This window comes from Biomphalaria glabrata, chromosome 3, assembly GCF_947242115.1.
Source record: "Biomphalaria glabrata chromosome 3, xgBioGlab47.1, whole genome shotgun sequence".
NCBI lineage: Eukaryota > Metazoa > Mollusca > Gastropoda > Planorbidae > Biomphalaria > Biomphalaria glabrata.
In genome coordinates, this window is record NC_074713.1 from 54076082 (window position 1) to 54089229 (window position 13148).

The following is a 13148-nucleotide window of genomic DNA, read 5'->3' on the forward strand; positions in this document are numbered from 1 at the left end:
CATGTCCTTAAAACCAAGAGCAATCAATATAAATGGTTCGATATAATCAAACTTCTGAATATATAATGAACATCACATGACCGAATACATTTTCTTGGTAGAATAACCATACAGTTCTTAGCAGCGATATAAGTGCTAGGTCAAAATGGCAAACATACTAATAGTCAACATACACATAGATATATATATATATATATATATTATATATAGTGATAGGCATAACAATTAACCGTATGAAATATTGACGCTCATTGTAACTGGATAACAGACTTAGCAATACACAGAGGGTGAAAATTGTAATAGAATCTCAGTTGTAACCATTCAACACATAAATTGAAAATTCATTTCTAACTAATAATCGTGAATGTGGACTTTATGTGTATTCTATGGAGAAGGCATGGGGGTACATGTGAAGTTATGAACACACCATATAAAATATTAAATTAAACCAATTTTATTCATTTTAGTTAAACCAAAATCATAACTGGACAAAATGTATTTAAATATTATAAAAAATTTAATTTCCACTTTGATAGTTAGTAGATATAACTAATTCTGTTTACATTAAAAAAAAAAAAAATAAAGAAGAATAGCACAGTAACGTAGCAGTCGTGGTGACATTTACGCTCAAGGCTAGGTACACAAGTAGTCTGACGTCAGTATAAGGGAAACAACACACTGTCAATCAAGACAAATAGACCACGCCCACTCAGTGCCGTGCCAAATAACGAACGCATCCCAGCCGTGAGCTGAGGTGCCAAACAAGATTCACCACATGCATGCATACATTATAGCATAGTAGCTGTATATAATGATCACGTGAGTGTCCGTGTATTAACATAATACCTTCCACAAAATTTATGAAACATCTTTCTTTTTTTTTAAAAAAATAAGTTTTCGGGAAGATAGACTATTGACTATACCATCAGCTTCCATACCTAAATCCTCTCTTCCATCATTCCTTTCACCTTACCCTCTCTCTTTCTCTCTCTCTTTCTCTCTCTTCATCTCTTTTTCAATCTCTTTTCCTCAATTTGTTCTATGTTTCTCCAATCTACACAGTGGCGTATTTCCACACGGCCAAGACCAAATACATTTTTAAAAAAAAAATCTTTGTTCTCTACAAAGTTGAAACTAAATGGTGACTATGTGACTTGCACACACCTGCACACTCACCCTCCCCCCCCCCCCACACACACACATGAACACACACACACGCACACATGTATTGCGCCTTATGGGTTCTAACGTCATGCCCACGTGACACAGCCCTGGTCACTTACCCTTATAAGCTAGACCCACATATGTCCTGACCTTCGTGTCAACGTCCCACGTCCTTGACATATGACCCTTTTAAAAAAAAAATATCGTCAAGGCAAACAATACGTTCATAAAACTATGGCGGATAGTTTGAAAGTACAAAGCTATCAAAATAGTGTCAAAAGTCAAAAATAAAGGATAATAAGCTTAATGATAAATTTAAATACAGATAAATGTGAAGAAATATTGTCTGCTAATCTCGTGACAAATGACAACTGAAAGAATCAAAGATCAAAATTGATATACCAGATACAGTAGTTAGAAAATGTATCCACATGTTTAAATATTTACAATTACTTATTTTTAAAAAAAAAATAGCGATAAATATGAAATCCCAGAAATCCGGAATCTTCAAACGAAGAGAATGCTCAGTGAATATCAGTTTAGCTCTGACGTAGGTATGACATAGCTCTGACGTCAAGATACTCACTTCACAACGACAGTTCAAAGGTTAGCGTTTGAAAACATAGTCTTGTTATTATGTCCTTTTCTTTATTGTATTGTTGAAATGTTGTGTTGTTTTTTTTAAATTAATTTTATTTTTCTGGGGGGCTCACATGAGCAAACAGAAATTTAATTCTAGGATCTAGTACTATTTAAATCTGTATCTAACTCATTTTAGTTTTGTTTGATGCCAGGATGTATCGTGGAAATTGTATCATATGCATCATGTCACTTGTGTTATGGCAGTGGTATTTTTTCAGTTGTTATGTCAGTGGTATAATGTCAGTGGTGCTATGTCAGTGGTGCTATGTCAGTGACGATATGTCAGTAATGCTATGTCAGAGGGGCCATATCAGAGAACTATGTCAGAGGGAATATGTCAGTGATATATCAGTTCTGTTGAGTCAGTGGTGCTATGTCAGTGGTGCTATGTCAGTGGTGCTATGTCAGTGGTGCTATGTCAGTGGTGCTTTGTCAGTGACATGACATTGCTGTCTCCATTGTGCTATATCTATAGTGTCAGTGTCCCCTCTAGACAGCGGACAGCTGGACACGGAAGCAATGAGTTCCATCTGATTCCACCACCCCAACCACAATCTTCCCCCCCCTGCCTCTCTTGACCACTACACGTGTACTAAAGGTGGGCGCAGCGGTTCTCACACTGTGAGTCTACCAGACTCCTGGGAGTCATGACAATAATACCATAATACACAGAGCATAACCGAGATAGAACCTCGGCGGTATTTAGTACCTTAGTAGAAACATGAGTGTATTCTTTAAATGTATATATAAATGTATTTTATATATACCTAGAAATTACAGCGTGTATCTTAGCAATAATCAATCAAACATATAAACTCTCTATACAGCAGGGGTTCTCTACCTGTGGATCGCGACCCCCTTGGGGGTCGATCGACGATTTTCTAGGGGGTCGCCTAATACCATCGAAAATATGGATTGTTATTGTCTATTCCTCTATTGCTGTATGTGTGTGTGGGGGAGGGGGTCGCGGAAGTGGGGGGTTGTAAAAAGGGGTCGCCGAGCTTAAAAGGTTGAGAACCGCTGCTATACAGTATCAATATGTTGAGCCTCAATAGTAATGAGCGTATAACGTCATACTGTAAATAGAGCACACGCCAAGCAAAATTCTAAATCACTTTTGTCCCCACCAAATGTCACTTTGTCATTCATAGCTGACATCTGTTCCTCCCGTGCTCTGTTGACATTCTGTGTACATATATTTTTACCCCAGGCTTTACGCACGTGGGGGTGGGGGGTGACATTTGGGATGGATGCCCCATTCCTTAGTACTAATTGTACACGTCAAGCCGTTTTGTTTTTTACTTAGTACAGCTCGCTTACAAATCTCAGAGCAAATAGTTGAGTACGGTCTTTTAAAGAAAATATGTGGTATCGATTATTTTCTCCTGTCGTAGTCTTTTGATTGGCTAATAGCTTGGCTTAGCGTCACATCCGGTGAACTCCTGAACTCTGAACGCAGAAGGCTGCGTGTATTTAGTCGTAACCGAACAGCTTGGTTGACACAAAAGATCGATACCTTATAGATTAGCTTGTTCATGGTCCGAATCCTAAATGATCACAATGCACAAACAAATGGGTTTAAACGATTACATTGTTACAACTGTCGAGTATCGACCCTCACGACGCTGAACCCAATACACTGCTCTGACGAGCCAAGTTGGTGAGGGCTTCCGCCGAGAAGTGTTCGTGTTGTTTGCTGAACTCCTGGCGGGCCAGCTCGTGGGCTTTGCTGAAGTCCACCCTCAGATCGTGCTGGTGGAAATCCATTGGCAGGCCCCTTTCTCGGGAACTATAGTCTCTGATGAGGGCCTCCCGGTGCAAGAAATCAGCACGCACCGCTGCGAAGTGGCTCAGCATTTCGTGATGGGCTGGGAACGCCGGGTGAGGCGGAAGCGATCTTTTGATGAACTCGGCAGCCGCAGGGCTGCGCTCCTCTTTCGGGGAGCGGTCGTGGCGTGCCTGGTGGTGATCAGGGCGTTGCTGGTGCTCGCGAGTGGAGGCGCTGCTGTTGCGGTCAGGAGAGGAGGCTAGCTCGTGAGGCTTAAACAAAGGTCGAGTTAACGGAGGGGTCGAAGGTGAAGGTTGCCGCTCTGAAGAGTGATGTGGCGAGTCCGGCCCTGACGAAGTGATCATCGTGGACTTTCCGGAAAGAACCGAAGTCAGCTGCGGGGGCGGGGGCCGCAAAATGTCGAAGGTGGACGAGCTCCAGGCGGGCTGTTGGAGGTGCGGGGGCAAGAAAGGGTTGTTCACTATGAGCGGGTTGGGCTGCGGGGTTGAGCCCCGGGACTCGGACACAGGGTCAATGTCCTCCAGGTGCGACGGGTCGCTGATCTCGCTGTCCAGGTCGCTGATGCAGTCGTCATCATCAAGGTCATTGTCGTGTTCCCGACGGTCCGTGTTGCTGCTGGAAGGGGACACGGTGTCCTCCCGGGACGATGACGTCATCTTGTGACCTTGGTGCTGCTGCTGAAGTCTGGAAAGAGAAAAAAAAAATACATATATTAAAACCAACGGCCAACATAACTTCGATCAGCTCAAAAATTTAAGAAATATGTTATAAAACAAGATTTAGGTGAACAGTTCACAGATGTCATGAGATGTTACACATGTTATGATATTTTACAGATGTCATGAGATGTTACACATGTTATGATATTTTACAGATGTCATGAGATGTTACACATGTTATGATATTTTACAGATGTCATGAGATGTTACACATGTTATGATATTTTACAGATGTCATGAGATGTTACACATGTTATGATATTTTACAGATGTCATGAGATGTTACACATGTTATGATATTTTACAGATGTCATGAGATGTTACACATGTTATGATATTTTACAGATGTTATGAGATGTTACAGATGTTATGATATTTTACAGATGTCATGAGATGTTACAGATGTTATGATATTTTACAGATGTCATTAGATGTTACAGATGTTATGATATTCTACAGATGTCATGAGGTGTTACAGATGTTATGATATTTTACAGATGTCATGAGATGTTACAGATGTTATGATGTGTTACAGGGGGACTCTACGTGGTGGAAACCCGAAACAGGATCAACTGACACTGTCCAGAAGGCAAGTTAAGACTGTACCGCTATTCAACATGATCCCTGGGGGATCGCGAGGACTTTTCTGCAGGGAACAGTACCAGGAAAGAGAGGGCGCGGCAGAAAGACGAAGAGATTGGAGAGCAACTTTAAGGGATCTGTGGTCTTTGACGAGTCTCATCCAGGCTGAGGTCAAGGATTGGGAAGAGCGGTACAGAGATCGTGTAATGCGTGTCCAGTCAGCGCAACAGATTGGGTCAGCGGAAAGTCAATACTGGACCTCAGCGCTAATTTTGTCAAGTTATGCAAGGAAGGATAGATGACGGATTATTGAGTTTTTTTTTACATTTTAGTAGAAGATTACATTGCCAAAAACACAAAAGACAAAACCGGAAGTTCTAGATCTATGATATGTTTTCACGACAAATAAAGCTAACATTGTTCAGAAATTGTTTACAATGGGAATTCATGCTTGTCAGCTGGTCAACGCACAAACAAAATTAAGCATTATGTTTATCGGAATTTTTGGTCTTCCATAGAATCTAAGGAAAGTTCATTTCGAAAGAATCCCAAGTTCAAGGACCTTTTCGTTTAGCATCTATGATACATATGTGTCTATATCAAGTCAATAGGCAACGAAATGATGGTATTGTTATAATGACTCTGTCCTAGTTGGGTTGAACAAAGAGTAGAAATAAAAGATAATTATAGGTATTCAAGATGAGTTTATGAAATTGGTATTTAAATTCTGCCTACAATTACTAAATATATGGAGAAATCTGCCATCCACAAATTCATATGTTGGTCGACAATGCCAGCAAAAAATTGATATGTTTACAGAATATCCAATATCAAATGTATTCCTCGGCCTTGTCTAAGACACTATTCCTAGAATCTAGGAACCATCTAGCATTGGGTTTAGTCAGGTTATCTTCCCCTGGTCCTATTCTCTCCCTTCGAAAACGAATTTGTTGAAAAAAAAAGGGACATACGATCAATGTATGCCTTCCATTGATCTGCATAGCCCTTTAATGTCTCGTGCAAATATTGTCTCATTTCTTTATTTTCTTTTTAACTTTTGCATAAATCTCGTGTGATGGAAAAAAAATTTTTCCTTTTCAGAAAAGCGTTTATTTCAAAATGAAATATGCTTTTAAAAAATAAAATAAATAAACCCTAAAGTCTGATATGAAAATCTAAGAAGATAAAAAAAAAAAATCATGCGGGAATAATTTGTGAAACTACATTGTGGTTCCATTGGAAGTTTTTATTTCTGGGGACGCATACAAACAAAAGCTTGATTTCTTGAGGGGGGGGGGGTCACCTTTACGAGGGCGGATCTTTTCAGAGACGTAAGCGTAATACTAATGGCCGCATTGTGGGCGAAGATGTGGTTAAGGCGGAATGGGGGGGGGCACAAGCAAGAAGTAGGGCGCCACCGTGCGTGGTATTGATCTGATACACATGCATGATGATTCATATTTACATTTTTATGTTTTTATTTTACTCATAGGCGTGTCACCGTGAAAGGGAAGGGGGGGGGGGAGCCGATTTAATACTTTAAAAAAAATGACTTTATTAATTTGAAATAAAAGCAACCTGTGTGGAAAATGCACCCTCGGGGCGTCAGCGGGCGACAAAGGAATATTCCTCTCCATGGCTTTTCAATCTGTTCTTTCTGCCCCCGCCGCTTCCTCTCCCATCATTCGTAATACCATATTGACGGTGTCTACAAACAGAGCACTGTGTCTATGTGTGTCTATGTGGGGTCTATGTGTGTCTATATGAGGGGCTTGGAAAAAAACTTGCTGTACAGTTCGACGCATAAATAAAACGCACACGCGCGCACACTCTCAGACAAAATATGAAATGGAAACAACTTTCTGCTTGGTAAATAATGTTTGAGGGTAGATATGTAAATTAATTTGGGAAATCGATCAGCGCGAAGTGGGTGACGAGAACATTCTGGGTCGAGGAAAATGACAAACGCTGAGAAACATTTGCATGCATACGCAGTGGCGTATCTCACAGTCTTTTGTTCAGGTGTGTTGGTCCCAAGCTTACAATGACAGGACCAGAAGAATAAAGCAATATTACAAATGTTAGGTCCGGTTGATTGAAAAACGTATAAACAAGTCATTTTGGCATAAAAAGCCACTCCAAGACCCTTTTTAAAATCTTGACGTTGATTTATTATGTCGATATATGCCTTCTTCAGTTCATTTGGTAGAGCAGATTGTCACACGACTATGGAGCCCTATTCTGAAGAGACATTCCCGTCTAAATGTAACGCATTTGAAGGTGGGATTTTCTTTGGTGGTAGATGAACCACCAGACATTTTGGGTTTGGCACAATTCCCAGAGGTCAATGCTTTTTCACTGCCCGAAATCCTTCTTTTGTCACCATCTCTTGTGCGGTCAAGTTCTAAAGTATATAGAGGTGCTGAACACTTTGCTCTCCGCGCTTGGCCTCCGACCTCACCGTGAGCGCCTATTTCCAGTGTGGTTATGTTAAAGACTAAGATTTTGTTCCACGATTTCCAGTAGATCTCAACGACACGAAAGATCAAATAACAACTTGCATCAACACACTGAACGGGGACATTCTGAATAGACGTAAAAACAATGCTTAAAGCTACAAACCAATTTAGAAACACAAATCTTAATGATATAATTAAGCATATTAATGGACGCTAGAGGATCAAAACGTAATATGGCAACATTCAAAACCTCTCACTCTTGTTCTGAAAGTGCTCAAGAGTTAAATTTTTTAATAAGTGCGGCCAAGAAACTGTTCTTGCACAGGGCTCACCTTGAAGTAAGGTTTCACACCCCTAGTGAAAGCGCCGATCCGCCCCTGCATGTATACATAAAAACATAAGCACCCCCCAATTACCAGTGTGACAGCTCAGTCGGTCGTGTCACTCAGCGGTGTTCACACCCTGACATACTCGCTGGCTAATTAACGGTCAAAGGGCCCGAGCTCCGTGTCGCCATGACGTCACCTCGCGCTCTCGTGTTGTTTTTTTGTTGTTGTTTTTGTGTGTGTAATTCTTCGTATATACTGACTAGGATATTATACAAGCCTGCATTGCGTTTTAAACATTCTATGTGTCTAGTGCTGTATGTGCATTTATTTCAAAATACTTTCTGTAAGACATTTAAAGACTTCGAATATTATTCAATATATTCCTGACGGCGTATCCAAATCTCACCTACAGTAACAGTCAGACATGAAATACAATTAGTAAAACTTTCAAATCTATAATATACTAGCGAAAAAAGAACAGACTACGTTGGGCAGGTCACCTTGAAAGAATGTCAGATAACAGAGGGGCGAAAATCGTATACAGGCAAAAAAAAACAAAAGGCAGGCGACCCAAAAGGCAGACCCCGAATGCGATGGATCGATGATGTGGAGGCAGATCTACAACAGCTTGGAGTTAGGGCGTGGAGACGAAAGGCTCAGGAGAGATCTGAATGGAGGGATGTGTTGAAGCAGGCCAGGGCCCTCCATGGGCTGTAGCGCCACTGGAATGGATGGATGGAATATAAATGCGAAACCCCTGGCTGGTTGACTGACTGACTGACTTGAGAATAATTTAAAACAGGAATAAAAAGCTACAAGTTAAACCGACCACCATGATCTACATGTAATTACGTATAATGGTCGACCGGCTATTCATTATTGTATAAATAAAAGGCGTAGCTATGGTGGGGGAAAGAATTAGAAAATCCCCCCGGGCCGCCACTTGAGGGGGGCCACCAAATTTTTTTAACATTAGATTTTACATTTTTACGCCATTATTTCGTGTCATGATGTCGAATGTCAAAATGCGGATGCCCCTAAAGAGGCCAAGCCCTCCCCCCCCCCAGGTGCCCCCAAATGATGACACAAATTCCAAGACACACCACTACACGGCTATCCCCTATATCAGCTTATTTTGTAATGGATTCTGAAACTTGTGTATCAAAATTATCTCTTCCTTAAACCTCCAAGTCTAAAAAATGAAGCATAATATAATATTTAATTTCACTAAAAATCACTTTACAATATCTGTGAAATATTAAAAGTTTTAGAACCCCTGAGGTACCATAACAACGGCATGCATGTATCTGAGAAATATCAATTCTGTACTTAGATAAACCAGATCTACTTCCGCCGCGTACCAAAGCGACATTTTTCGTTGGTCTGTTTTTTAAGCGCTCGGTCAATTCTCGTGGATGTACTCTCGCGCGATGATCGCGAGATTTGAGTTGCTAGAAATGAATCAATGATAGCGGCAAAGTCAATTAACCACGAACTTCAAAGTCAATTAAAAGTATTGGATGGCGAGTTTGTTGTACATTAACTCTTTCTCTCCGTAATTATTTACCACATTCTGATGGAATCAACGTTTGTAGCGTCGGTTAGGAGAGAAAGAGTTAAGATGACGGTCAACTGATGCTTAGAAGTTTTATTTTGTGTTTATCAGGTTCATGAAGTGGATGAATTCAAACTTCATCATTTGTGTCTGTCTGTCTGTCTGTACATTCTTTACAATATATTACATTTTCTTTACTTTTGACTCTTTTTCTAGTTCTCGCACTCTCCATTTTTCTGGTTCAATATTAAATTACTAGCTAATTGGCTAAACAGGAAAAAAAAAACTCTGGTTTTGGCTAAAATAATTTTTACAAATATAATAATCTTAGAATTAAATTTGGTCTGGAGATCTATACTTTGCGCAACTTCTTTAGTAGAATTTCAGTCTAGACTATTGTCTTTTTATGACTGTATGTCTAAATCTATATCACCAGCTAGAATTGTATATACTCTGAGTAGATTTATACAACCGAGCCTCCGGTCCAGGGTGTAATTAGGATTTTTTGGTGGTGGGGGTGGGTGGGGAGGCTGGGTTGTAAATGAAGGCTGGTTAATAAATGTTCATTTTTTTTAAATTCTATCATTCCTTAGCTATGAGTGTGACCGACTGAATTAAACCAAGAAAACTATCAACACTAAACAGCAGCTGTACATAAAACATCATTCAACAGTATCAACATTGATAAATATGCCAAACATGACACCGAAATAAAAGACACCTGAGAACTTTTATTTGGTTTTTATCTCCGTTGATATCTATTTTATCAAGAAAAAAAATAACCCGGGGGGAGGGGGTGGAGACTTAAAGCCCCAAGATAGATCTGGAAAGATGTGCTAGAGAAGGACAGAGTCATCCAATGGGCTATAGTGCCACTGGGATGGATGGGTGGGGGGTGGGGGAGCGGGAGAATGGGGAAAATCCATAGTCGTCTCAAGGAAAAACATTTTTATTTTATTGTCTCGCTAAATTCATTTTCTGTGCTCTTTTTTTTTTCTAACGTCATGAAACGTAACAAAGCTTTACTTCCGGTAAAATGGCCGCGGAGAGATGTCCCCGCTTTCCATAACCCAATCACCCAATCGACAAGCGTTATCCTAATTCTGGGGCCCGGATTCACGAGCACGCTGGGATTACAATGGAATGTGCAAGTGTACGACAACACGGGGGGGTGGGGGGTGGAGGCAGTCTGTGCGCGCGCGCGTGCGTGTGCGCGTGAGTGTTTGAGGAAAAGGGAGAAAACAACTCCAAACTGTCGGTTTAGCTAGGTGGCGCTGTTCAATGGCGGCGCTGACCGTTGACATGAATGTTGACGGACCGGAAGTGGTGATGAGTTGGGTACACACTCTCGGAATGTGCTCACCGGCTTCTCTGCGTCGTTAAAGCAGACGACATCGACCTGGAGATGTTTGAGGCGCAATGTTTAGAACAGTTGGGCATGAATGGGGTTGTTTGCTCCAGCGGCGTATACGAATAGTCCTTTTGAAGGGGGTTTGGTATAAACTTTTTTTTGTTAACTCTTTCTCTCCTAACTGACGATACCAACGTTGATTCCAACAGAATGTGGTAAATAATTACGGAGAGAAAGAGTTAATCAATGGATTATTTAAACAAATATATCTATGAATTAAAGTAATAAACCAATCGGGTCAAACCGAAAACAAAGCAAGAACTTGTTAAATTAATTGACTAATCAATCAATTAATTAATTGCGATTGTTAAATAACTAATGAATCTTAAGTCAATGAATTCGTGAGTAAATTTGTTGATTAGTATATCGACCAATTAATCAGTTATTCAAACGAATTATTATTTACAGAAACAATCAATCAAAAAATATATCTATAAATCGAAGAGCCAATCCTTGTATCAATAAATCAAGTAATCACTTAATCAAACAATCATTTAAATTGCTATACATTTGCGCGTTGAATTCCATCTCCAAATGATACAATCAATCTATCAATCTATCAATCATCTATCAATTATCAAAACTTACATTTCTGTGATACAAACTATTTACTGAAAGTATAAATTTTTATTAGAAGCTATGGAAAATTAAAAAAAAATACAATCCGAGACACATTTCACAAAGACACACACACGCACCGTCTCTCTCTCTCTCTCTCTCATTTCTAAAGACAACTCCACCTTTCAATACGAAGAGGATTACCTCCCCCTTTTCATATCTGTCCTTTCCCCTCCCATTTGTCTTCCCTTGTCGCAATAACTCTTTTGATTGAATGGGACACAAAGAAAGAAATTAAGCCTTGACGCATTTGTAGATTCCGATCGATTCTGTTTCAATACAGCGATAGTTTTGTGGTTATTTTCTCGTAGCTGTCTTCTTCATTGAGTCCAGCTTCTAATTTCCATCTATTGATATGCCAGTGATGAGGGGAATGATATTTGAGACTTGAGACGGACACAGGGAAAGAGAAGATTGTACATTAGCGGACTGTTGTTTGTTTTATTGTAGTTGAATATCACAGCTAATAAAAATAGGTAGGATTGTTTCAATTAAGCTGAATGTCAGTGAAAAGGGGGAAAAAAAGAGAGAGAGACTGAGAGAGAGAGAGAGAGAGAGAGAGAGAGAGAGAGAGAGAGAGAGAGAGAGAATGGGAAATAGAGAATGAAAGAGATGAAACAGAGAAAAAAAATAAAAAAGCGAGGGAGAAAGCCGATAGAAATGGAGAAAGAGTGCGAAAGAGAGATAGAGACAGAAAAGAAACGGAGAAAAGAAAGTGTGAAAAAGAGACACTGAAAGAGAAAGAGACGGACAACAATAAAAGAGAGAGAAAGAAAGAGAATGAGAGAGAAAGAGAAAGGAAGAAATAGAATGAGAAAGAGAAATGAGGAAAGAGAATGAGAGAGAAAGAGAAAGGCAGAGAAAGAGAAAGGCAGAGAAAGAGAAAGAAAGATAATGAAAGATAGAGAGAGAAAGAAAAACAAAGAGAGAGAGAGAGAAAGAGAGAGAGAAAGAGAGAAAGAGAGAGAAAGAAAGAGAGAGAGAGACAAAGAGAAAGAGAGAAAGAGAGAAAGAGAGAGAAAGAAAGAGAGAAAAAGAGAAAGAGAGAGAGAGAAAGAGAGAGAGAAAGAGAGAGAAAGAAAAAGAGAGAAAGAGAAAGAGAGAGAGAGTGAAAATAGAGGTTGACAAAAAGACCTGGAAGTTTGTTGCACATGGAGGACCAGGCGAGACCCAGCTCCAAAGTCTCTTCAGTCGACGTCTTCTAGTGGAGACACTTCAACAGTTTCCATGGTAACGGAATTTGTTTTTTTTTTATGTGTGTGTATGTGTTTTGTTTTGTTTTTTTTCCTCTTGTGGAGCAATCAAATGAAAATGTTTTGAAGAGACTCAGAGGCGTGCTGCACATTGACCGAGGAAGTGTCGAGAGAGAAGGAAATGTCCGTTGATAAGACGTGGGCACAACCAGGGCAGAGGCGGCACTTTTGTTTGCGTTTTAATAATTAGCTATTTTCAATTAGTAGTTAAGCAGATTTAAACACATATTTATCTTGTTAACTCAGACACACACACACACACACACTACATTCGCATATCCATGCATCCACATCTACACACATCCACACAGCTAAGCATCCACAAAAACAGACATCCACACACACACACGCACATCAACACACACATATCCACACAAGCACACATTCACACACTCTCACGTCTACAACCCCACACATCCATACACACATCCACATAAACACACATCCCCACACTCCCACACATAAACATCCTCTCACACATCCGCACATTCACACATCCATAAGAGGGCTACGCAGAACAAAAAAAAAACAACAACATGGAAACTGAAAAACAGAACAAGAGAACAAAATCTGTTTCAAATTTAACATCGACTATAACAGACAAACAAAAAAAGTATTGGGTTAGGT

General features: G+C 40.0%; 1 protein-coding gene across 1 annotated transcript in view; it reads right to left on the reverse strand.

Annotated features, from left to right (window-relative positions):
- Positions 1-887: 887 nt before the first annotated feature.
- LOC106070787 (homeobox protein ceh-32-like) overlaps positions 888-13148 on the reverse strand; it is a 59765-nt gene continuing 47504 nt past the window's right edge. The window contains exon 2 of the mRNA XM_056022681.1: positions 888-4279. Within this exon, the coding sequence (XP_055878656.1) occupies positions 3424-4279 (856 nt within the window). The 3' untranslated portion in view covers positions 888-3423. The remainder of the gene's footprint in view (positions 4280-13148) is intronic.